This window comes from Danio rerio, chromosome 19 (assembly GCF_052040795.2).
Source record: "Danio rerio strain M-AB ecotype USA chromosome 19, GRCz13ab, whole genome shotgun sequence".
NCBI classification, from domain to species: Eukaryota; Metazoa; Chordata; class Actinopteri; order Cypriniformes; family Danionidae; genus Danio; species Danio rerio.
The window spans coordinates 20,745,555-20,772,947 of record NC_141039.2 but is presented as its reverse complement, the minus strand read 5'-3'; the positions used below and the strand labels follow the sequence as shown (position 1 = coordinate 20,772,947).

At 34.3% G+C, this 27,393-nt stretch overlaps 1 protein-coding gene across 2 annotated transcripts; it reads right to left on the bottom strand.

Annotated features, from left to right (window-relative positions):
- Positions 1–4,805: 4,805 nt before the first annotated feature.
- On the bottom strand, positions 4,806–27,364 carry vps52 (VPS52 subunit of GARP complex). 2 transcript variants are annotated; one of them, XR_015516663.2, is made up of 20 exons: positions 27,247–27,364; positions 25,460–25,544; positions 25,317–25,369; positions 25,162–25,237; positions 24,886–24,953; positions 19,231–19,406; positions 18,997–19,147; positions 18,115–18,215; positions 17,777–17,909; positions 16,502–16,557; positions 16,169–16,304; positions 15,600–15,755; positions 15,341–15,469; positions 14,894–15,017; positions 11,183–11,278; positions 10,994–11,101; positions 10,836–10,901; positions 10,627–10,738; positions 5,932–6,050; positions 4,806–5,818 (listed from the first exon to the last, which is right to left on the bottom strand). XR_015516663.2 is itself a non-coding variant. In XM_087295602.2 (20 exons), the coding sequence occupies exons 1-20, from the start codon at positions 27,337–27,339 to the stop codon at positions 5,672–5,674; spliced, it is 2,175 nt and encodes a 724-aa protein (XP_087151728.1). In that variant the 5' UTR covers positions 27,340–27,364; the 3' UTR covers positions 4,806–5,671. The 2 variants fall into 2 exon arrangements, 1 of the variants encoding a protein (XP_087151728.1); XM_087295602.2 differs by having other exon boundaries at positions 15,351–15,469.
- Positions 27,365–27,393: the final 29 nt, after the last annotated feature.

Here is a 27,393-nt window from a genome sequence, read left to right as displayed (position 1 = left end):
TCATACACAATGGACAACAAAATACAAAATACAAAATACAGAACTCAGTGCACCACCATTGCTTGTCATTGTAGCCTATTGCCAATGCCATTTGTTAGGCTGTCAAATTTGCCTTTTTGCAAAGAATTGAATCCAGAATAAGAAATGCTTTGATTACATTTATATTGAATTCAGGACAATTTTCAAACTGTGGCTGAAAACTGAAATACTGTAAAACAGACAAAAGTAATAAATCACTGTAAATATTAGAGAAAACACATGTAAACCAATATACACTCAAATCTTTTGGGAGTATAAGACATAGCCACTATTGACCTCCTCTATCCATGCTGTCACAGAACAACACAGACCTTCCACTGTTTTATAAGGTTTGCAGACTGATTGCTTTTTGAAGATTTGTGTGAAGGAGTGTCAAACCGGTGCTTCACTGAATTCATATTGATGTTGGTAGTTTCTAATAGTTAGGAATAGATGGTTTCTGTTTGGTTACCATAACTAAAACAATGGAGTTTGGACTGCTTGAATGACATCCGTGTTAGCTGTTTTGAAAAATGGTTGGGAAAATGTGGCAACCCAATGAGAAAGAGTTTACACATTTGCAAGACCGGTCTTTTGCTCTGCTAGTGGATAGTGAAAATAAAAATGAAGTGTAACCTAGTTTCTTTAACAAGGTCAAAGCAAACAGGAAAAACTTTAATAAGAAAAAATAACTTTAATGAATTTAGCAAATGGCTGCAATATGACAGCAAAATTAAGGGGTTCTGAACACTTTCCATACCCACAGTTTATAAAATGCATAGCAGTAAGACCCATGGAATTCAATCAGCTACTCACCATCAGAGTCCTTTGTGGAGGTTAAGAAAAAAAATAACAGAAAAAAGGCCAAGCAAGAGTTGCATAAATAAGGGGGAAGGAAATAATGTGTCATTTTGTTGTTTAATTATACAAAATGATAGACAAGACAATGATTATGAGATGAAAAAAGTGTTTTAAAATCCATATTTAGTAAAATAAAGGTTGCAAAGTAAAGAAATATAGTGTGTTTGTATATTTATTTTACTACCTTCAAGAGCAACCCTGTAACTACACAGAACAAGGAGGGAAGAAGCTAGTCTTTAACACACAAGTGATGATGACAATAACTATGATTAAAACATAATTACATTTTCGTTAAAAAAATGAGAAGAGAATGTGATTGAGGGATGTATTTTGGTAAATATCCAATCAGAATTAATCTTGGTGTGTGATGCATGACACACACACGCACATTTGAATAGTAACTGCTCCACAGTAAATGTGGGGTGTGGTTGCATTATCATCTATAAGGTTTTCTGTCTGTCTGATTAAACTATAATATCATGGCAACAGCTGAGAGAATTCACATTTGTTGTCAAGACAAAAAGACAGTAAACCATATGTGGATGAAAACAACATGACTAAACCAACAACATCAACATGCCAGTTAAATATCCTGAAATTCACGGTAAACTCAATCTTTTTTTTTACGTTTTGCTTTACTGAAACAGCATAGCCTCCCATTGACCTTTAGAAAATTGACGCTCTAGGTTTGCAGTCTGCATCTGCAATGATCATCATGACAATAGCCATTTACTGTGTACCTCTACCACAAAACAAAAACTGCTTTATTTTAGGATCCATTCTTCGTACCTCGCATAGACAATCTAAGATGATTTGACAGCTCCTGGATCTTTTAATATTGATAACTGAATTTGTTTCTTCAAATGAGTTCACAAATCATATTACAATGTCTTGATGAGTTAGCACTCCAACAGTAGCACGTCAGGTCATCCAGCGCGGTTAAGTTGGTTTTGTTTTCAATATTCCTGACACATTCAGTGATAAACTGCAATAACTTTGTAGGAAACACACTTTATATCTTTTTAGGGTAAGAGGTTTTTTGAGTTATTGCCGTTTATGACTGAATGTGTCAGAAATATCGAAAACAAAACCAACTTTACCACACTAGGGCATCCTGAATTCGAATCCCGGCTAGAGGACATTTTCCACCCCGACAACTCTCTCTCCCACTTTGTTTCCTGTCTCATTTCTGTCCTATCTAATAAAGGCAAAATGACCAATAATATATATATATATATATATATAAAAAAAAGTGGATAAACTGATCTGAAATTGCTGAGTGTGTTGTGAAGGACAGATCTATCAGTCCTCGAAATCAGGATCAGCAATGCAACGATTGGCTGCCGGCACAGCAGCGTACTGACATCATCCGATTAATATTTAATTACTAATATGAGCAAAATTACATAAAATTTGTAGTACTACATGCAAACTCTAGCTTTGATCTCATTTTTGTTCTTTACATACAATACCTAGGTATTTGAGTTCAGATTTAACTCTTTTCAATTCTTTCAAACAAAGATATCCACTTCATTAGTTCTTAGCACAGGTTTTTGGAATAATATATTTAGTGACTTCTTTAGTAAAAAATATTTTTTTTAAATTCTAATAAAGCTTTACATCAATCAAAATCATTCATAATTGCTACCCAATAAATACCAAACTGGCTAATAGCCTATTTAACTTCTATATTTGCTCTGGTATAACAAAAACTATAAACATAACCCAATACTGAAAAAAAAAGTTCAGAAACACTATAATAATTAACATAAATTATCATAGTATATTTTCATGAGCTCACTCCGCGATCTCCGCCACTGGGGACGTTTACAGAGGGCAAAACATTAGCGAACCAGCCTTCAAAAATATGCCACTTCAAAAATGATACATCTAGTAATGAAAGGTTTTATGAGTGAATTACTCATTCATTTATTGTGAATGTAACTGAAAAGATAAATATTTGTTGTACAAATTATACTGTTACATTTTTATATATAGCATAATCAGTAATAGTAGCGATGATCACGTTTCATTGTATTGCATATTTTTCTTTTTTATAATTATTTAAGCTGGCTATTTATTCGTTTTTTTTTTTTGTTTTGTTTTTTAAACAAAATTATGGCTTAGGTTTGTGAAAAACCAAAAGTTTCTTGCAGTACTATTTTTGTAATAAACAGAAAGCAAATTATATTTGTCTTCTCCCCTTTTTGGCTGATCCAAAAAAATTATTATTTGATTATTATTATAATCAAAAACCATTATGTGATATGAACCATGAGAATTGTGATGCATTAAACCCCTATTTTTGATAGAAAAATTCACTGGTCAGTACAATTTCCCAGCATTATGGTGATTCCATCATTGACATGGGAATAAGTTTGAGATGTATTCTATTTTTAAAGGAATTTAAATGGCCAGCAACATACATGTGGTATTTGAAAGAGTTCTAAAGTATCCTTTACACTATTAAATCATCACCACAAGCCTGAGCTGTTGATATATACAGTAGCAGGAAAAATCCATGTTTCCATGTTGTTTATGCAAAATACTACCAGTCATATAAATCCTATACAGCACAAATTTAGGATTGTTGCTAATAAAATACAGTTTTTATTAGCAAAATACTGTATTATTATTTAATACAGTTTTAACTGTAATAATAATACAGTTGCTAATAAAAGACCTCTTTCCAGACATCCATTTTCGAATGCTGGTGAGATAGTAAACTCTGAAAATAAATATTTAAAACAAGGTTTTTTTAAAAGGTAGACTTTTATACTTTTTAGGTGTGCACTTTGATAACATGAATTTTTATGGTACCAAGGCACTAATTTACCCCTTTAAGTACAAATGATTAGAACTTTCAGCTTACAGTTTTTCTCAGTCGCTTTGGTGCATTTCTCACTACACTATTTACATTTGCACAACAGTTAATGCATTTCTCAAAACAATTAGTCATTTGTGCACATCCTAGTAGCAGTTTCTCATTCTTTTCAACAAATTGTGAATGCTTTTGGACAAGCATCAATTGCTTTCATTCCACTCTCTGCTATTTATAACATTATCATTTGCTTCTGTCATGTCCGTCAAAATGAACTAAATTTGTAAATGCTGAATAGTCATTCCATATAAAACTAATAGTCCTCATTTCATTACTTGAGTCATTACATACAAAAATGGTGAACTAGTTGTCAAAATCTGTCAAACAAATTTTATAAAACAAATTTAAATCTTTATTTTCCTGAAAATGTCATTAAAATTTAACAATTTGATGAATGATTTACAGACCTGTGTATGTTGTAGGCTCAGTTCCAATATGTACTGCAATATTGTTCACAGTTGTGAACAGCTCTACCTAAAGGGAGTTTATGTTTGTTGTAAATAAGGGTGTGTTTATTCTTTTGCACAATGCTGTGAGTAAATTAGGATTGCAAAGAGCAAATGCAGTAAAATTGTGAAACATACATATTCAGTGTCTTGTACTTAGATACCTCACTCAGTGCAGTGATGTCTAACTTTACTGTAGTGTTCAAATGGCTGTGCTAATAGTATATATAGTGCTGTCTTAAGCATTTTCATGACGTGTCACCAAAATCTAACTTTTTTTGCATTGAAAAAATGTACAGAGTAAACTGTCATAATGAAAACATGACATTTGACTAATGAAAAGCCATTTGACTATCTTGTTCATAAACAATGGTGTCAGGACTTTTCATTTTGACAGCTAGGTTTCGCAGTTTGCACTAATTGTTTTGAAAAATGCATTAACTGTTGTGCAAATGTAAGTGTAGTGAGAAATGCACCAAAGCGACTGAGAAAAACTGTAATATGCTGCATTTTTTTTTCAAAAGATGTATTTTTTTTATTATTTTAAATTAAATACAACAATAATGCATCCATAAAGAACTTTTCAGTGAAAAACAAAAGACAGGTCAATGTTTACTTTCTGATTGGTTAAATATGTGATTATATGCAGATCATACACAAATTAAAATAAAAAAAACAATAAATAAAATATTTAGTGAAGTTGCAAGTACATTTACAAATTAAACAGCTAGAAACCAAATTGCATTGGAGAAAAACTAATCAAATGCACCTAATGAAAAATACCATAATCAGCTTAAAACAAGATACTGAATGATTCTTAATAATATCAAAAAGAAAGAAAGTACTCCAAGTGGAAACAAAAATTAACCCACACTTCTGTTTAAGAAAAAGGTCACCCAAAAATAAAAATTCTTTCAACTGCCTCTCATGTACTTTACCTCAATTTGTTCCAAACCTGTTTCTTTTTTTGAAAACTGGTAGCCATTGACTTCCATAGTATATAATTAACTTTAAAAGTCAATGTTTACTGGTTTCCAGTGTGCTTTAAAATATATGTTCCTTAATTATTAAATTGTTGTCTCACAGCAAGAATGTTGCTGGTTCGCCAGCTGGGCCAGCAGGCATTTCTGTTTTCATGTTATCCCTGGGTTCGTGTAATTATCTTCTGGACACTCCGGTTACCCCACACAGCCCAAAGACATGCGGTAGAGGTAAATGGAATAAACTAAAATGGTCGTAGTTTACAATGTGTTAGAATGCGTGTGTATGGGTCTTTCCCTGTAAATCATATGCTGGAATAATTGGTAGTTTATTTTGCTGTGGTGACCTCTGAAGAAGAGACTAAGCCAAAAAAAAAAAAAAAGAATGAATGTTTGAACTATCCCTTTAAATATGTCAATAGATTTTCTGAAAGCTGTTTATTTATTTTATTTTTTGTAAAGTTTTTCTTCCTTTAGTGTTGCATTCAAAAGTTTGGTTTGTGTTTCTTGACTTCCACCATCAGATGATGAAGGTTTATGAGCTCAGAGCGCACTGCCAGACTGCGGAATGTTGGCTGGGAGAGGACCTTATGGAAACCATGATAGTACTGGATGAGCTGGGTCAGCGCTCCCTAGTGAACACAACCATAATGATTTCAAATTTGTTACAGCACATTGTAAATAGATAAAGAAAACCATTAGGACAAAAATTGTCCCAAAACTTTAAGTTGCCATTATGTTGTACCTGAATTATGCTGGTTCCGTTTTTAAAGTTGGTGAAGGAGCGCATAACATCCTGACTCAGGGCCTCCACAGACTGCTTCCATGTGCCGGAGAATCCCCGCACCAACTGAGTAATACGAGCTGACAAATAGACACAGGAAGATAAAGCGTATAACACACACACACACACACACACACACACACACACACACACACACACACACACACACACACACACACACACACACACACACACACACACACACACACACACACACACACACACACACACACACACACACACACACACACACACACACACACACACACACACACATATATATATTACAGAAATAGTACTACGAGAAACTTTTGGTTTTAACAAATAGAACAAATAGAAGCTGCAATTTTATTAAGAAAAATATAAATAAATAAATAATCCATTGAATAAAAATAAATCATAAAATATGCAATACTGTGAGAAATGATCTTTGCTACAGTTGCTAATAATGCTAAATGTAAAAATCTAATATTATAATTTAAACAACACATTGTATTTATTTTTTTGTCTCATTTTCAATGTATGATCGAGTAATTCACTCATAAAACGTCAAGTTTCATTACTATGTGTATAATTTCTGAAGAATTATTTAGTGGCAAATTTTGATGGCTGAATCTACCTGCTGGTGAAATAATGCAATTGGTGCTACAACTTTTATTTTTGAACGTCAAGTTAAAAGCACTGTCATTTAAACAGTGTTTAATTTAATAATTTAATCCTTACCGTAAACACCAGTGTTTATATGTAAACTAGAAACTATTATCCCAGTATTTACTGTTCAACACTATCATTTATAATTTATGTTGGGTGTTATATTAAATTGTTAAATTGTGTTATATCTCAATAATCACATTAATCACATTTTGAGGTGACATGGGTGTCACACATCTGTGAAGGTTTCACAGCTAGAAGTACAGTGTCCTTTGGTGATTTGTATCACTATTCACTCGCCATACACATTAGCCAAATGAACCAAACTCTGATGTCAAATAAACCCAGATGAGCACCAACCACAAGAGCTAGTGTGAAAGTACACTAAAAGATGAACATAGAGCTGGGCAATATGGCAAAAAAAATTATCACGATTATTTTTTTTGTATCAGTCGATGTCGATATTTATCACGATAAACGTAAAATCTTTATATCTATCAATTTTACAAGATTTTCAGTATGCCAAATGCTCTGTGCAGCTGATTTAACACATTAAGTTAAATGTTTTAGCTGTCTGACAATATAAATAATACAATAATAAACAAAAGAACAATCTTAATTCAGCATTTACAGTTCAAGTTTTCAACAACCAAAGACATTACCTACAAGTTATTGGATATTATTGTTTAACATCAGAAAAAAAATAAAAATAAAACCGGTTTGGAACAACCCGGTTTGGAAGTAAAGGTGAGTTAATGGTCACAGAATTTTCAGTTTTCACATTTTAGTACAGTTAGGATACCCGAGTAAACAACAACAATTAAATAAATACCTCCAATATAGACCAATCAGAAAAAACTATTATCTTTAGTGCAGCCATCTTAACTAAGTAAACTAAAGTTAAATAAATAACTGCAGTGTAGACTAGTGAAAGATAAACAGGCTTGTCCTGTCTAAGGACATTTGGAATATTTAAATAAGTTTTAAGTTCTTCTTCAAGAACAGCACAATGTCCACATTCTCAGATGAGAGGCTTGATCTCTGTGCATACATACAGACATAGTGATGCTCATTTTTGATTAAGTTTTCATTAAGATACATAGGTTTCTGTTTAAATTAATGAAAAATATACATATACTGTGTTTGCACAGTGTTTTTACATGACATATTCAGCAGTAAAATGCATTGCAGTTTTGTCTGAAACTAATGTTACGGTTGTAGCCGTAAAGGTTGTATTTTTGCCTCCCGTTAGTAATGCGTAAATAGCGGTTATATCTGCGGGCGCTACAGATAAACCGCAGGTCGGGTAATAAAAAATACATTATAATTAGCTAATTGCAGGTCGGTTGCAGGTGTATAGTGGGACATGGCAGTGGAGCAGCGAAAAAGCAGAGAGTGGGCTTTGCAGAATGGGAAGATATGAGATGCCCAATAATAATGGAGGAAGTGCAAGATAGCCTACTGTTCAAAGTTTCAGTTAGAGGAGTCAAAGAAAAATCTGCCATCGTCTTGGGAGAAACAAGGTCGCTTATTCCACGACTGCAGCATCTTGCGAGGAGAATCATTCCTACAACACACGGTGCAGTCTGAGACACAGGTGGAGATGGCGCGGCCGCGCGGGGAAATGAAAAGCGGAGAGTGCGTTTTTTCGTTGTTTTTGCTTAACTTTCGTTTGGGTAAAACTATTTTGCATTACTTTTGCCCACTCTGAGAAATTTTGTGAGTTTTGTTCATATTTATTTAGATTGCTTTGTATGTTATTTTTTTTGGCTCGGCTCTTTCTCGACAATATTGAGCTATATGCTATCTCCTCAAGTTCACACTTTTCTCAGAGTAAGGTGGATAGGGAAGATGTCGACCGACTTACATTTTGCAAACACGTAGAAAATGTATTGTTAAAGACATCAGGTAAGAGGTGAATGTCATCTTTATATTTATTTTATGAGGAAGAATGCGGCGTACTACGCTGAAGGACTTTTTTTCTTTTCATCAGTTTTTAGCGAGGTAAGAGGGGTTATTCATAAATTAGAATTGTTTTGTTAAATTTTTCTTTTGTTTGGCTTCACTATCATCCCCTTGGAGTTTAACAAATTTTTGTTTGATACTTAGGGCCCTAACATACACCCGGAGCAATGTGGCGCAAGGCGCAGCGCAATACTCTTTTGCTACTTTTAGCTCGGCGCAAGGGTCATTTTGAGGTGTTGCTCCACGATGTTTAAATAGCAAATGCATTTGCGCTCAAATGTGTGCCCATAGGCGTTCTGGTCTAAAAAAGCAGGCGTGTTTTGGCGCGTTGCTATTTTGAGAAACTGTAAATAGTCTGATCTTTAGACCAGAACAAAGTCGGTCTATTGTCTGGCGCAAAGTGCGCCTGGCTTACACACTACAAACAAGATGCAGAGCAATACGCAAATATCTTTACATATGAAAAATATATAACATCTTAAGGATATATATATATATATATATATATATATATATATATACTGTATATATATATATATATATATATATATATATATATATATATATATATATATATATATATATATATATATATATAATAAGGATATATACAGGATATAAATAAAAGCGTCTGCATGTAAATGTAAATGATTTAAATATTACAAAACATATTAATTTCTAGCTTACATGAAGATTTAAAAACCACTGCCTTACTTTCTTCATCTCGGGAGGCTTTTTCAGTTCATTCAATTTGCTTTTGTATAATGTTATTATTATTAGCAGTATTATTTATTATATCCATATTTATATTTGTTTTATTAAAAACAAGCTTAGATTTGTCCACCTGTCAAATTTTAGACCATATGGGGCATGGCAGGTGTATTTGGAAAAAACTCAATTTTGACCACACTTGGTTATTATTGTTCATTTATTAGTTTGCTAGAAATTAGAACTGAATTTAGAAATAGTTTTTAAACAAATCTTTGCGCTTAACAAACGAAATTAATTATTTATAGGCTAATTGATGTCTGTGCGTAAAGGTTTCCCTATCCATGAGAGCAAAAGCAAAATTGAACTTACTTTGTCAAAATGTGCTTATGGCGCGACGCAGCTGGCTCTTAATGGTAATGGGAGATAAGGCTCTAATTGGTTTATTCTCAAAAAACACCTATAACTCATTAAGAAAATAAACTCAACCCTTTTAGACCATGCGCCATGGTACAAAGCGGATTTTCCCGTCCTTAAATTAGCACAAATGCGTTCTGACACGCCCTGGAAGCGTTTGCGCCCTGCATTTTGCGCTCTGCGCATGGCCTTAGTTTGAATTTGCTACTTTATTATGTTATTTTTATTAGTGTAACTGTTGTAGTGTGAATATCCTTAATGCAGCCAGAGCAAGCTTCAAGTGTTCATTGAGATGTGATTGAGATTGTGTTGTCTGTCATATCTTTCGTCTCTTTTCTGGGTTTTTTTCTCATAAAGGACGGCTTTCGAAAATGATGACATGAGACTCTGTTGGGTAGTTGCCCTGGTTTTCCAGCACTTGTTTAGGTCTGTAATTTCTTAGCATCTTTATAAGGGTGGTCTTGTTTTAAATGATGAAACAGGCTTGTGGTGTTGCCTGCGTGTGATGACACGAGTTGTCTTGGGCAGTTTGCAGTGCACGTTGCTGTTTTGTGTCGATAGCAATAAGCTAAGTAGCTCAAGACTGAGGTCTAGTGACATTTCTTGTCAATAATATTTGTGACTCTGACCTTTTTTACCCTTTTTTCTTACTCCTTTAAGTACAACTAACAATGTATGGCTGTAAACTTGTACGGCGTGCAGCATCCGGAAGGGCAGGCTGCAAAATGCTTGCGCAATGTTACGCATAGTGCGTAAATATTATCGAGCAATTATCAAACTGTCAATATTGTCATATCGAAAAATTTTATATTGTGATAATTATCGATATCGAATTATCGCCCAGCCCTAGATGAACAGAAGCCTTAATGGTTTGGAATGACATGAAATTGAAATCTTAATGAAAACAGCTCTGACCTTCATCATTTTTGAGTTTGTCAAGCTGCCCTTTCTCCATTAGTGCCTCACTCTCCTTCACAAACGCAATCATACCTCCAAATGGAGGAGAAAGAATCTCCTCTATAAATTCCTATAACACACCAATACACAATTGTTATGCACATTACACATTTCAGTTCCACAAGACAGGTCCAATATGAGCTGATACTCAGTACCCCATGATGTACCTGTGTTCTCGCCAGCAAAAGCTGCTGAAAGCTCTCAACCTCTTTACTGTCATCAGCTGCTCTCTCCTTCATAAACACATACATAAACATAGTATTATAACCTACAGAACTACAGAACGTTTAATAAATGGTGTGGCGTGATTTGTAAGAAACATTACCATAAGCACGCTGAGCATCATGTCATAGTTGTTTATCAGGAAAATTAGCTGGTCTCGTCTAGAGGGAAACTCAGCCGCCATTTTCAGCACAAAGTTCTCCACCTCAATCTGAAAATTAGATCCATATTAAACAGTTTTCAACATGCGCTACTTTACCTTTTAAGGGCAGAGCATTGCTTTTTTGCTCACCTGCAACTGCCCAAGAAGTGTGTTGGTCCTCTCATTAGGAAATGTTTGATTTATGCTAACAATAGCAGAGGAGAATTCAGCATACCGACGTGTGATCTAAAAAGATAAAACAAAATTACATGCAATTTATACACCATGACACATGCATTCATTTCTTTATGAACAGAACACATTGTGCAAATCACTTTGAAATCGATCCCTTCCACTGATCAAAGCTGCATTCATTTTATCAGTCATAAGAGTAGAAACAATAATATTTTCAAAATGAATTAGTTAATATAACAGTTTTAAACTATTTTTATTAATTTAATTGTTATGTTTTCTTGTTATGCAAAGCAGCCATTCCAGCCATATTCCAGTCTCTGGTGTGATGTGATTCTTACCTACATGAAATAAAATAAAAATAAATTTTTTTCTGGTAAATACTATGGCCTTTTTGAACCATGCTACAGTAAAGTGTATTATGTTATATTTAAAGGTAATTTCAACTCTATGTAAATGACTATAGTTTAACTATAGGGATAAAGGCTTTAGTATACTTTAGTTTTTACCTCAGTAAACTGTGGTATGTGTTGACTGTATGTGCATCAAGCAAGACCGGAAATAATCTATTAATAATCTAATGTGAAAACCTCTTTCTATTGGTAAATGCACCCTGCTATTGCCTGTCCTTTGAGACCATTCAGGTCAGGTGCTTAATAACATGTGAATGACAACAAGTTATATCTCCACTTCTGTAAGAGAAATAATAATCTTAACATGGCTAACCACTCCGTCAAATCTACCTGCATGTGTGCTTTTATCAAATCTACTATAAAAAAAAATATTTGATTAATTTCTGGATGACAGATATTCTATATAAGCAGTGTTGCTTCAGTGTCTCTCTGCCTATCATACTATTTAGACTGCTCCATGCTTTACGAGCATCACCAGTGACAAAGTGTTTCTCCATTCTCTATATTGTGCTCTGGATTTTTAAAATAATCAATATGAGTTCATTTTTTTCCTCTTCAGTAAGCGTCATATTACCTTGTGCAAAAGCAGCCCTTTTCTTACTTATACATTTGTAATTTCATGCAAGACCCAAACCTAGTTATTAGGGTATATTTTAACAGTTTTAGTTGTACAACATTATTCTCACAGAAAAATAACATAAGATGTTATTGTTTCTGTTATCTCATTCACATTTGCACAATTATCAAAAAAGATGTCCCAATCTGTATCATCATAACGCCTTTCAGTCTCTCTTTACAGTCCTCAGACCAAATCGCAATATCTCTATTACAGTAGGCTTCTCTTGTTTAACTTTAGTTTTGTAACAGGGCAGCAAATAATTAACATTATGGTCTCACTTAAACAGTGGATTAGTGGATTGCATTAATTATGATTTATAATTTTAGATGTTTTATTAGGATTCTTTGACAAACAGAACATTTGTAATTTCATTACAAAATTTCAATTTAATGTATATTTGCTGAAAAGTGATAAAACTGTTTTCAGCGTTAAATAATAGAAAGTTTTTCTTGAGGGGGCCAATCAGCTTATTTGAATTACTTAAAGATTATGTACCCGGCTGGAGTAATAGCTGATAAAAATTCAGATTTTTTACAGAACTTCATAATATATTTGCAAGAAAAATGTAAATATTTTGGAAGAAACATTTTTATTACTGTTAATGTATTTTTGGGGAAAAAATGCAGCCTAGCCTGGTTAGAACAAAAACATAGTTGAGAATGGATCCACCAGGCAGGAGGTGAAGGGAAAGACAACAGGAAATGTGCGGATTAAGGACATGCTAGTGATTGGTATGACGAAGGAAGATACATAAGAAGGAGCAAAAATTAGATAATGATCTGATGTGACAACACACCTAATCAGAAAAAAAATCACAACAAAAATAAAGTAACCAAATTTTTAAAAAAAATTAAATAGCAAAATAAATATGCATCAGAGAACGGGGGGAGGGGGGGGGGGGATGGGTTATAATTTGAGGTTACAACATAAATAAATAAATCTAGTAAAATTTAAAAGCAGTAATAATCACTGATAATTTGTTGATTTGTTGTTGTTACTGACCTTAAGCTACAATCAAAAACTATCACACACCATAATCATGGCTTAGCAACCGTAGCTAGGCGTGGGAGGGCCGTGTGTTTAGCATAACCGGTATCCTAAAAGTTTGAATGAGGTGGTAGATTTTTTACTCCCTTTTCAAAACTTAAAACCCAAGGGGAGAAATGCCAAGCATGGATCAAGATGTGTGGGAGGACGTAAAAGCAGCACAATCCAGTCATATTTCCATTTGTTTTAAGCTATGAATTTTGGATCACAACAGAACAAAACAGAGATATGATCGCAAACTCAGCACTTGCGATACTTCAATATACTTAACTCGCAGCAGTTTTTCAGTAATTTCATGTACCTGTCAGAGCTACAATTCCCTGATGATCTTTCTTTTGGAGATTTAGTCACTGGTGATGATGTTATAGTGTCTGCTTTTATGTTTGGTGTCGGATTAATATTTGCTTGTAAGGAAATCTGCCATTAATACTTTTACTTTGCATGTCAATTTAAACTGCAAATTAAAATAGAAACTGTATAAAAAAGCACACAAACATCCTGACAGTCAGTGTTGGGGGTAACACATTATAATTAACGCATTATAATTAAGTTATGTAACAATATTATTTTTCTAAGTAACAAGTAAAGTAACACATTACTTAAAAAAATTAAGTAATATTATTTGAGTTACTTTTTAGTTTAATTAATTTGCTTTTATAAAATATATAGCTGAAATAAAATTAAAGTTGAATCCCGCACTTAAAGGTGCAGTAGGTGATTGTCTTCCAAAAACATTTTTTGTTGTGCTGGTTGAAAGTCTCTTCACAGTCCAATAGTAATGATTAAAGTAATAAATCTAAATGTGTTTATATATTTTTATATTCTGGGTAAATAAATAAAATGTTTATCCAATTGAATATTGTCGGGCAGACAATTCCCTGAAATAGCATGTAAGTGTGGCTTAGTAAAAAGTGTAATTCCTGCCAACCACTAACTACATTTCTAACTGGAGAATGACATGAACAAGTGTCTGCTGTCATGTTGCAGTGCGCTTGCTCGCGATTTCAGGTCCCTCCTCTGCCACCCAAAGATAATAATGGGTTAGCATTTTGGCAAAACAACCTACTGCACCTTTAATTAGAGAATTTTCACCCTGCAGAAACAAACAAAAACCAAGATGGCAAAGCCTCACTTTTGTGCACTCGAAGTATTCTTATTTTTCTGAACTCAAGGAAGATGCATAAAAGGGGATTGTCTCAATGCTCATTTTGCTTCACTATTAAAATAAAAAGTACAAAAGTGTTTTGGGGAGTAACACAATACTGTAAAGCATTACTTTCAAAAGTAACTTTCCCCAACACTACTCACAGTTATAGGTACTGTACATTGTTATGGGTCAAAGAGGCTAACATTAGGCACAAATCCATACCTTTTTATAATTGGTTGCATATTATGTAGTGAATATAGCCCTGTATTTCATATTGCAGTCCTTTTTTTGTCTGGTGTTCTCAGATATCTCACCTGTTTGCCAAAAATGACTAATAATTTCACAACCAGAAACACCTTAATTTTAGGGGGCATCCAACTCACAAAATGTTGTGTAAAATGAATGTGAAATTTCAGCATGTGTTTGTGTGTGAGGCTTCATACGTAGTGTGGTCTGGTATCCAGTACACCCAGTTTTTGAGGGTCAGTGTTTCGAATACTCTGGATGTTCATCTCCAAAATCAGCTCAAATCTCGGCCACAACAATTCTAGCACAGCCTCTAAGTACCTGCACATCACACACACAAAAACAAAAGCAATTCAAAAACTTACACCAAACACAAACTGTCATAAAACTATTGGAACAGCAGGTATTGTTATAAAAAAATGTAATATGCAAAGCCTGTAATCTATAAGTAAACAATCCACCACACATTTTTCTGCACAAATTCAAAAACTCAAACAAAGTTAATATTTGAAAAGTAACAAGCCAGAAGCACATTCGAGAGCAAAACAATTCTTTTAAGTTTTTTTAGTAATTGTTGATGGTGTATTTTTGATCAAAAAAAAAAAAACTACCAATAAGGGGTATAAGAATGTGTTTGTACTGACAGGGACTGACTTGTCAAGTGCAGGGATATTCCTCTTGGCTACGATGGCTCTGAAGCGCAGAATGATGTGAATGCAGAGAAATACTGCAATACTATCGTAACAGTCTGACAAGTATGTAGACAGATTCTTCTACAGGTAGAAAAAAAACTATTATTAATAAAATTAGAGAATGCTAAAAAAAAGAAAAAAAAAGAAAACAAATACTCAGTAATGTGACATTCCTTTAAATACACAGATTGTAGTAAGAGAATAAATGTACCAAAAAAATGCTGAGTGTTTTTCCCATAATGCTGTTGAACAAGTCCAGTGCTGAATTCCCTGCCACCATGAAAAAATCAGACAAGAACAGGAATTCTCGACAGCCATTATCCAGCAAAGCATAGTGCTGACTGCGGAAGAGAGTTTCATAGGGGTACTGACAGAGACAAAGAGAAATGAGTGAGACAAAATACTGTTATGAGCCACAAACAGACAGATTTACTAAATGAACATTTATATAAACCCTATTTTGGCTTTAAAATGCTACTTTTAGGTACACGTATTGTAAAACAGCTTGGAAAGATGGGAACAGAATTACATTTGCTGTCAAGCCTATTGCATTGCAAATTAATTTGGGTATATGCTTTCAACTATCTTGATGCTGGCAACTTTTATACTGTGGTGAATTCCACTAGGTCTTTAAAAAAAACTGTTGCATGTTTTTATCTTGTTTTATCTTCTACCAGGTTTCTATCTTTGACTAAGAAAGAATAGCATGAAATTAAAAGTATGAAATGCATCTTTTCCATGGCAGCAACTGGAAGATTTGTACAGCAATAGATCACTTACTCTGGAGTCTCCTCTTTGAGCAGCATGTGGGATTAGTATGGGCCCCTCCAGCTCTGCGGGGCTCAATATTGCCCCCCTTTGGCCGAGAGTAAAAATGGTGTTTCTACTTTTGAGAGAAGGCTTAGAGAAAAAACCTGCCGAGCAGTTAAAGAAATCAACCACGTTGTAATAGAATATAGAAAAAGACTTGAAATTTACTTGGCATGCTAATTCTATGTGATTGTGATAAGACATTGGTTAAAAGATACCAAAACAGTGGTGCAATAGGTTTGGTGTATGTATGTCACTATTGCCATTTATGTCTAAATAGGCAGCAATCAGTTAAGGATATCTTTTTTGGCTGTATCTTCCACTCCCATCAGATCATCTTTGTCTGCAACATCTTCATACTGACGAATAGAGAGAAAGAAGGAACAAACAGGACTAATTGAAAAAACAACAACAACAACAAAAACAACAACATCATTGAGCCTTGAGCATGCCTTTACTTTTATATTTGTATTAATTTTAAGATGTAGAGTATGTAAGTGCATCGATTTAAGAGTGTGGGATGGTAAGTGCCTGTAGAAGTGTCCCTTCAGCTAACGAGCTGAGGTTTAGAAATACTTTATTATACTTCAATTTACATTGTCAGATGTTTCAATTCAGCTCCCTTGTCAAACTTATTCCTATATTGTAAATTTATTTGAATTTATTTTACTATTAACAATGATACATCTTAAACTTCATTGCACCAGCTCTCTCTTGCAAGAAGCAAATAATATTAACTTATTACATCATTTGCCATGTCAATTCTCTATTCAAATACCTTGAGTTGACAGAGAATGTTTGTTAGAGGCCAAGCCATAGGGGTGAGTCTATATATGATGGGAAAAAAATAACTATCATATATAGATCATATCACCTCAAACCACATTTGTGCTGATGCTGATCTGCAGATGTCATATTTCATCCTCACTCTTTACCAGATATGGGTTCTATGGTAAAATGTTGTGGTAAAACAAATCTTGCACACATCTTTTCAGCATAGCTCAAACCATTGACATAAAAGCAAAAGCAATGTTTTCAACTGTGCAGGAACAGCTGATTGTGACAATTACAAACTCCAGGAAATAGCGAGCTCAGGTGTGTGAGTAATTTTTAGATGTATATGCACGTGTTTTATGTATGCATTAATAAGTGAAGTTATTTAAATTGTACAGCCACTTGATATTATAATCTTGCATATTACATTAGCTTCATCATACATGCACATTATAAGACTACACAATATCATATTTTATACACACAGTAGCCTCCTTGTGTTTAAATTCATGACACTTTCAAGGCAAATAGTTTTTAGCAGAGAATTGACTATTAATTATTAGAATTAATTATTTAATGCTAAATATGTTTCTATTCATTTTATGAAGATCTGAGTTGATACTTTGTAAGTGTCTTAGTTACTTGGTAAGTGTCTCCGTTACAATTCTGAATACATAATTTATGCATTCAGATATTGTCCTGGGATTTAAACCTGTACAAAATGACTTCCATGGACATTTTTTTCTTCAAATTTACAATTTTTTTAGATTTTGAAAACCTTTTGCTATCTTAAACCAATTTCACCTGGACTTTCAGCAGTCTGCCACTATATGACTTGAAGTAACTTAAGTAGATTTTGCTCATGGTATCCACATACTCGTCCCGGATCTCTTTTGCAACTGTTCTCTCATTGGCTAACAGGAACTGGTAGAAAAACCTATAAATGATCAGAAACAGACATATTTAGGGGGGTGTAACATATTGTATTGATAAAATATCTATAAATTAATTATTTAAGAATTTAATTTAATAGAGTTAATAATTGCTATTCACCAGGACAAATTTTACTAATAACCCCTGTTGCTTGTTCTGATGTAACCAAAGTCTTTGTTTGGTTTAGTTTAAAGGAGTGTGTTTTGTACCTGTACTTGAGTAATGTGTTCTGGGGGATCTGGTAGTTGGTCATTGGCTTTCTAAAAGAGTAAATTTTCTGTAGGATGAACTCCCGGATCTTTGTGACAGCCTGTGATCAAAATTAAAAATTAAAAAACTGCAACACAAACCTAAATTTTGTATTCTTGTATTCCTATTAAAGTGTTTCTCAATTGGTTTTTTGTGACTTAAAATGGGTCACAAATCCATTTTGAGTAGGTCATGGAGTGATTTGGTAATGCACTTTTTGATTTTTGAAGATGTGTGAAGCTGTTCATGCTTCTGTAAGAAAGGCCCAAGTGCTTGAAAAAAACATTCTCACAGTTCACTGTCTGCGGTTGCTGAAAAAATGTTGAAAAGCAGTGTCAAAGTTCTAATGTTATTTTTATTACTTGTTATGATATAAAATATCTCTCAACTCAGAAAAACTAATATTTCTGGGATGCCAGCTGTTATCCTGTACTAACCAATGCTGAGCATTTCCATACCTTTTATAGTTTAGGTTGGTTTTATAAATGTAATATGTTATGTGTTTTTCAATTTATTTATTAGTTTTGTTATATTTATTAACAATTGTAGTTTGGGCCAGCGAATCTTTCAGTTGATATGCATGTTAACTAAAATGGAGTATTTGTTTGCTAATCATTTTTTGTAAATTACATTTGCTAGAATATAAAAGAGAGATAGAGAGAGAGAGAGAGAGAGAGAGAGAGAGAGAGAGAGAGAGAGAGAGAGAGAGAGAGAAAATGTAGGTCACATCTTAATGAACATAGAAAAATATGGGTCACATGGCCAAACCAGTTGAGAAGCACAGATTTACTTTATGAGGATGATCAAAATACTTTATCAATGAAATTTGGATTTGCTCTCACTTTGATTTTGAGGCGATCTACAATGTCCTGTATATCTGAGCAAGCAAGGGTCTCTCTGAAGCTGAGCTCTTTAGCAAAGTTGATTTTGTTATTAAGCTCATGAAGTTGCTCTAAAAATTCCTGTTCCGTTACAGGACTGTCAAGAATCACACTGCAACACACACAGTTCTTCATTCAGTAATTTCAAAAGGTAAAGCATGTCCCAATAATTACATGCTAAATATGTTTTCTTACGAGATCATAGTGCTAGGGACGACTAGTTCATCCACCAGCTGGCTGAGCTGACTGCGGACAGCCTGGCGGTTCTTGAGTCTCATATTCATGCTGACTGACTGTTGCTGCAATGTCTGAATTTCACTGCTGATGGAAGACAGGTCACTCTGGAAACTGCTCAGCATGCCCTCCATACGCTAGACACAAAAAAGAATTAGCACTTTAGCAGTTCAATGTCAAGCAGCACCAATGCTAAACACGAACTGTAATGCAGGCAATGTTAAATTGTAGCTTCTCATATGCATGCCATTACAAAGATTCCTTGATTCTCTGTCCATATAATTTCACCAGTAACTTCACACACACACACACACTCACACACACGCACGCACGCACGCACGCACGCACACACACACACACACACACGGTTGGGCAATGAAACTGAAACACCTGGTTATAGCATAATGCAAGGCCTCCTTTTGTAGCCAATACAGCAATAATTCCTCTCAGGAATTAGATACAATTTCTGCACAGTGGCCAGAGGGATTTAGAGACATTTGTCTCTAAATAAGTAATATTTCGATCAGGTGACTGTGCAGGCCATGGGTGAAATTCAACTTCACTTTCATGTCTATCAAACCACTCTGTCACCAGTCTTGCTGTGTATACTGGAGTATTATCATCCTCATACACGGGGCTGCCTTCAAAATACAATGTTTGAACCTTTCTCCAGAACGGTTCAGTAGTCTTTGGTAGTCTTTTCGCCCATCTAGCACAAGCAGTTAGCCTAGGTAATGCTATAAAATTGTAGCCCAAACCATTACCAATCCACACTCATGCTTCATTCTAGGCATACAACAGTCTGGGTGGTACGGTTTTTGGGGGCTTGTCCACACCATAACTCTCAAGATTTACACTGCTGGCACCATTGAAATTTACGCTTAGGATTGGCACATGTGACCAAAGGTTTACTTATAACAGCCTGGCCATGTCTATTGACCCTGTGGAGCTCCTGACGAACAGTTTTGGTGGAAACAGGAGAGTTGAGGTGCACATTTATTTCTGCAATGAGTTGGGCAGCTGTGGTTTTATGTTTTTTGATACAATTTGCGTTAGCACCTTGGCATCCCTTTCAGACAGCTTCCTCGTTCACAGTTACTGCTGGGGGTTATCATTCTTGGTGGTATGCTGACATAACCCTGGATACTTTGGCTCTTGATACATCACAAACTGTTTTGGTGACAGATGCGGAGCAACTGTGGGGCATTGGATCCACACAGACCAAAGGGTGAGCACCCCTAACACAACTTCCAAAAGCAACCTAGTTTTTCCTGTGTGCTCTCCCATCCAGGTACTAACCAGGCTCAACCGTGCTATTAACTTAAGTAAAGAAGCAACCAAGTCATCAACCAAGGCTATTTTCATGGCAAGAACATTTCAATAATAAATATACAATTAAAAACAACAAACAAATGAATGCATAAATTAAATAGGATTTTGTTATGTGTAAATACATACATTTTTTTAATGTACTGATGTTACTTTGTTAAAAATATCCTTAAGAAAGTTCATTTCATAAAAAAGCCTTCTGTAATCATTAAAAGCAGGATAGTTTATTTCAAATACAACATCTGGTAAAATCACTTGATCAAATCTAGTCTCAAAATGTCTTAAATCTGTGATAAAACTGATTTTGTAGATGGTGAATGAACTTTGGTTAAAATACTATCAATTAAAAGATGATAATTTTTTTTTACAATTCCATAGCATAGAAGCATAATTTGGAGTCAGTAAACTGATAAGAGTTTTTTTGTTGGACATTTTCCATATATTCCAAAGCTAAAAGTAAAGTGCGGGCTTCAGCTGTGAATATTGAACATTCTTGTATGCAGACTGATCCAATAATGTTGTCCAATCACCATTGCTGCTGCTATGCCAATTTCCACCTTTGAATCGTCTGTAGATATTGTTGAGTGTTGAGAATATTGGCTTCTAATATACAGATGTTGTTGTCTATATACATTGGGATGAGTTGTTCCTCTCTTTAGATGCTTTCTTTAATTTCCAATGAGTCAGGGAAGTGTGTTTGAATTGAAATGGTCTGATGGTTTTTGGCTTACTCTAATACAACTGCACAAACTGTGGGTTAAAAACTGCAGAATAAGAGCAAGCCGTAATCCTTCATGGTGTACTGTATTAAGGATCTATTTATACGAGTTCCTGGCAGAATCATAAATTATACTCCCATAGTCCAAAAAGTACAGTAAAATCTGTTCCCCATTTAGTTTTTGCCAACACTTTGATTATATTCATACCTTTCAGGCACTTGTTTTTAACAACTTCAAATGAGGGATACAAGTAATTTTGTTGTCAAGAAGATCTAAAAACTTGATTTAACAGCAATATATCTTTAACAGCTTTGATCGGATCTCCGTAAAAAGTTCTAGATCACGATAAAGAGATCGCTGGATGCAAAAACATCTAAAAACAGTTTTTGTTCTAGAGAACTTAAAACCGTTTTCAACAGACCCCTGGATAATTTTGTGAATGCATATTTGTAGTTGCCTTCCAATTGTGCTCATATTCTTCCCTCTTCAACAACCACAAAGATCATACATATAAAGGTTGCAGAACATGTTTGATCCAATGACTTCTACAATGATATTTATCTTGATACTGAAAAGTGTAACAGAGTATGCTTTCTTGAGGAACTTTGAGTTCTTGTTTCTGTATATTTGATGGAGAGTTTACCACATGGACTCTGAGGTTTCTTTCTCTCGAGAGACGTTTGAGATGAAGATGGAAAGCCTTCTTTTGATGATAAATTTTACCTGGAGCAATAGCTGTATTATGTGGATTTTAAAAGGTTCATTAATTCTTCCATCTTAAAAGGTTGGTTATATACATTCTTGTTATCAAAACAAAAATTCAGTTCTTTACATTCCTGCTTTGCTCAAATTAGTTGAAATTCAGGAGAGCAGTTTTTTATTAATGAGTTCTTTTCAAAGGTTTCAGCTAGTGTATATGCTACATCCATTTGTTTTTTTCTGAAGTATCCCTTGTTTTATAATATGTTGAATAAAAGATCTATTTTCCATTCCCTTCATTTTGCAAATCATGTTCCAGCTCCTCTTCAGGGTAGTTTAGCATGTTAAACTTGATACTAATTGTTTCCAACTTTCCAAATTCTGCAGGCTTAGGCTCTTCAAATTTTGAAACAAATGAAATTTGTAGTTGATGGATGTTTATTAAAAACACGTTCAGCCTTTTTCCGTGCTTCAATGGGTTTACATTGCTCAGTAAAACATGGATTGGTCTTTCGTTGTGGTTTTGTTGACGTCTTTGAAATCATTTCATCTTCTATAGCAATCAACTGCGGAGTGAAGGATTCTATGGTTGTCTGATTTTGTTGGGTTGCTGAAAGAAACACATAGTTTGAAAAGTAAACCAGTGTACTTTCTTGAGTTGCCACCTTGAAGGTCTAAGTTGTACACCCATTTGTGAAAATGTGAGGACAATTGGAAAGTGGTCACTCCCACACAGGTCATCCCAGACCCTCCAAGAACAATAAAGGAAAAGATCAGCACTGCATATTGTCAAATCAATTGCAGTATAGGTTCTATGGCCTGGTTGAAGATATTTATGTTTCATCATTCAGTAGACATAAATGACCATTTTCTATAAAAACTTCCGTTCTTCTTTCTTTGACATCACATCGGTCTTCACCTGATAAAAGATTCTGGCTGTTAAAAATCAACCCATTAGCATATATGCAATTGGTAATTGTGAAAAAAAGTTAATGCAGTTCTTGAGGCATCACAGCATCATAAGGGAGAATATAGATAGAGCATAATGTAATAGCTCTATAAAGAGTTAGTTGAACTGCTATTGCTAGTAATGAGTATCCAGTGCAATTTGACTGAGAATTATATCACTTTCAGCAAGATAACTGATCCCCAGAAAGTCGTTGTAAATTTAGTCCACATATACTTCATATTTTAAAACCTTTAAAAGTCACGGCATCATTTGGAGAAAAGTGTGTCTCCGGATTACAATCATCAAGTAGGTTAAAAACAACAGTGCTGAAATTCTGCAAAGTTTGTCTTTGTTAGTTGGGGTAAGTGCCCAACAATTCCAATGTATTTAATGATTTTTTTATCCTCTAGTGGAAAAGACACTTAGGTAAGAAACGACTAGGCATAGTCATTTCAAACATCTTTTCAAGTGTCATTTTTTTAGGTTACTTTTATTCTGATTTGATTGTTAAGTTGCTGTGCTTTTTGTATTTGAGCTTATGGCTTGAGCTTTGTCTTTGGATAACCAAGGAGATGTCTGACAACTAGTTGTTTGTGTCTTTGGTGTGAAAAATGGCAGAATTGGGCTTACTAGAAGTAAAGGCAGGGAGTCCTTCAACTATTTTACAAGCTTAAAGATAGCTCTCCTTCCTTGTATGTTTAATTTTCTGTAAAAACCGCCTTGGAGATCATGCAGCTTCATCAAAGAATTGCCCCATCTGGCTTAAAGAGAAAGATTTAGAAGGTTTTGTGCAGTTCATTTCATGCTCATCCTCTCCACAATTTTGGCAAATAGTCTTATCCTCGCATCCTGCAGATCCATAACCAATTTTCCGACACTTAAAACATCTCAGTGGATTTGGTATAAATATGTCCACAGTGACACTTGGATATCCAAATTAAATTTTCTTGGTGGTTGTGAAAAATTCAGAAAATTCAGAATGTATGTTCCTGTTTTAATCATCTGTCCATCCTGTTTGACAATCTTTCTTTTAACATTGATCACACCTAGTTTTTTCAATTCTAAAGCGATTTTAGTTTTGTCCTTTTCTTGCAGTTCTCTGGTGCAGATTACATTGTTAGTTTTGTTCAAAGAAGGATGAGGGTAAGCTTTCATAGTAATTCCAGCCAAAGTTGTTGCTTGTAATAAATTTCCTGAGTGTGCTTTCCTAGCACATTTCACCAAAATTTCAGAAATTTCAATAAAATAAATCTTTGATGGTTTTTATTTTCAGATGAGAAAATAAAATCAGTTCAGCCCCCAAATTTTGATCCAGTATACGTTTTGTTTTATCGTCATGTTTAGAAAAAAAATTGTTAATATTTTTCTGCTCCTCACCCACCTCGGAGTCCAATAAAGGGATGTACAGAGCCACACAAGTCCACTGTATGTGTATAAAGGATACAAAAATGGTATACTTGAGCATATAAACACAAGGTCTATACTTTTCAATTGAACTTATGCCAGCGCCTTCTGGAAGGAATGAAAATTGTATGGTTGATAGTAATCCCAAAATAGTTCCAGGGCAAGTTCTGACAAGCTGATTGGTATTGGCCTTTCCAACCTCTCGTCTAAATGAAGTAGGAGCCACAGTGATCCTCAAGCACCAGGATCTCTTCCACTCACAGCCAACAACTGGTCTCATTTGTTGTCTCATACGACCAGCAACGGGGTGCTAAGGACCTATTCTACCCCAGATCCCCACGGGGGACCAAGATCAGCCAAAGGGTGCATCTCTTATTTTATACTTTAATGAAATTCACCAATGTTTTATATTCAATTTTTCAACTGGTTAAATATATTTCCACAATTCAGAACTGCATGTCACAGTTCACCAAACCACAACAGCATATAGTACTATTGCTTTCTTAGTACACTCACCTCGAGTATGGAGTCACAAGCTGTGATCTGGTTGTGTAAAGAGGCAATATTCTGACTCTCTTTGATATCTGCATTATAACAATGGTTAAGGGTTCTCTAAAAGTTTCCATGACAACTTTTTAAATAAGCCTTAATTATTGAATAAAAAAAAAATGCATGCTTAATGTTTATCGATACATGACCATTTATCAAACAGATAAGAAAAACATTGTCACATTTATATAAGAGTGAAACATGACCTGAACATGAAGCCATTTAAGACAGCCATATGGATACAGTCTTTGATTGATGCTTGTTCGATTTGCTGCAGCTCAGTCTCCACCTGCCTAGAGTACTGCCTCAAATCCACACCCTGAGACACAGAAACACACAAGATAATATTTCATTCATAATGATAATAATGCAGATATGTAGAAAAACTTGCATCTCACCGTCTTCAGCGCCTCTTTCACCAGATCATCCTCCAGATTAGCTTGAATGTGAACTGAAAAAGGGCAAATTAGGATTTACAAGGAACTTACTATTAAAACGGTAAAAAAAGTACTATATTTAGTTTAGAAAAATACACACTTACTATCAACCTCATCCAGAATTAATTCATCTGTAGTGATGTCCAGATCACCAAAATTTAGTGGAGGAATCACATCAAAGTTTGACTTCTATCAACATCACAAAAACAATCATCACTAAACAGCTGATCATGCCAATTAAAACAGTAATAGAAAAAACTTTACCTGAATGACAAAGTATTTAAGTGTAGTTTAGTACTTTATCTAATATTTAATTTCAGTAAGCAGGTATTTAGGAAGACCAGTACTCTGAGATTTAAAAGAAAATAAAGGCAAATATGAGGCAAGCCAATTTGAGCATCGGGATCTTTCCTTTTATTTGCAATATCTCATATTTCTAAGTGGCCTTCGAAACATTCATTCATGTTTTATGCAGTGCATCAGTCAAATTCTTTAAGAGAAATTTCTTAAAACCTAATCAGACTGCCTTATTTCCTTGTGGACTCTAAATTCAATAAGGTGCAGTAAATATTCCTTAAAGGTTTGTTTCACATGCATTGATATTTGGACTAGAAACAAACAAAAAAACAGAATTTTTTTTTGGGTGTGAAACATCAGACTCAGCTAAATTTAGGGCTTTGATTGGGGCCAGAGATACTTAAACAAAGTATTAAGCAAATGCCTTAAGTAATTATTGTACTTGTGTACTTTATTTATTGCAAAAAAAATAAATAAATCATTCACATTGTCTTAAATGATGAATATAATCCATTTTACAATAAGGCTGTAACATAACATAATGAAAAAGTGAAGCAGGGAATAATTTCCAGATGCACTATAACCTTTTAGTTTTTCTATTTACAAATATTCACGGAATTGTAGTTCTCATAAAGCTTGCCAAGTACATAGTCTTTTTCTCCTGCTTTCAGATACTTCATTTTAAAAACTGTTGAGAACTTGAGGTTCAATCACATTCACACACACACACACACACACACACACACACACACACACACACATATATATATATACATATATATATATATATTCCGTTACTATATATATATATATATATATATATATATATATATATATATATATATATATATATATATATATATATAGTATGTATATAATGTGTTACCAAATCCTGCAAGAAACACAGCTGCATAAGCAACATACATATCAGTATAAGAGCTTTGTTGGTAATATTAAACTGTTATATTTAACACTGAGTGCCATGGCACTGCAAAAATATTTGTACTGGTGATCAAAATCATATTTACATGATAGGTACATCGTAGCCTACAGGTAAATAAGAGTACAAAACAATAACAAAAAAAAATCATCAACAAATCAATTGTATGTTCATTTGCAAAAACGGGCAACTGCGTTTTTTAATTATTTTTTATAAATCATGATTTGCATTAAAAAGTTCGTTTGTAAAATATGTATGTTTTTACCATTGACGTCATCAAATGATAAATCATACTTTCATATTGTGTCATGATGACTTCTCAGAATCGGTGTTTTCTGAATTCGTACCTTAATATCATGTGTGAGTTTTTTTTCAATGCAGACATTGGTCACGTGATCTTATGGTGCCACACAAAAATTTGTGGGATATTCAGATTTTGAATAAAGCAATAACCTGCATAGCTCCATTGCAATCGCGATTACTAAACCAACCTTTGTACGAACTACATTAAAACTATATGATATTTAATAACAAACTACACATCTCTATTATATCCAGCTCTGGGGCTGTTAGCATTTACTGGTGTAACGTCAAAAATGTGGAATATGATCACAGCCAAAGCTGATGTTTCATGTAAAAAAAAAAGATGATTACCTCATCGTGTAACGTTATACAGGCCATCGCACCGGTCACAGAATCAGCGGATGTGTTTATATGAACAGCTCCACCGATCAGCGCCTCCGCCATGCCGTCTGTAGTACATAAAAACTACACGTCCGTTTAGGATTTTAGTCCCTGTTA

Coding starts and splice junctions, on each gene's coding strand:
- vps52 (XM_087295602.2), bottom strand. CDS start 27,339: ATGGCGGAGGCGCTGATCGGTGGAGCTGTTCATATAAACACATCCGCT. Junction 19,407..24,885: donor CTTGTGACTCCATACTCGAG/GTGAGTGTACTA, acceptor TTTTGTGTCTAG/CGTATGGAGGGCATGCTGAG. Junction 15,756..16,168: donor CTCAAAGAGGAGACTCCAGA/GTAAGTGATCTA, acceptor TGTCTCTGTCAG/TACCCCTATGAAACTCTCTT.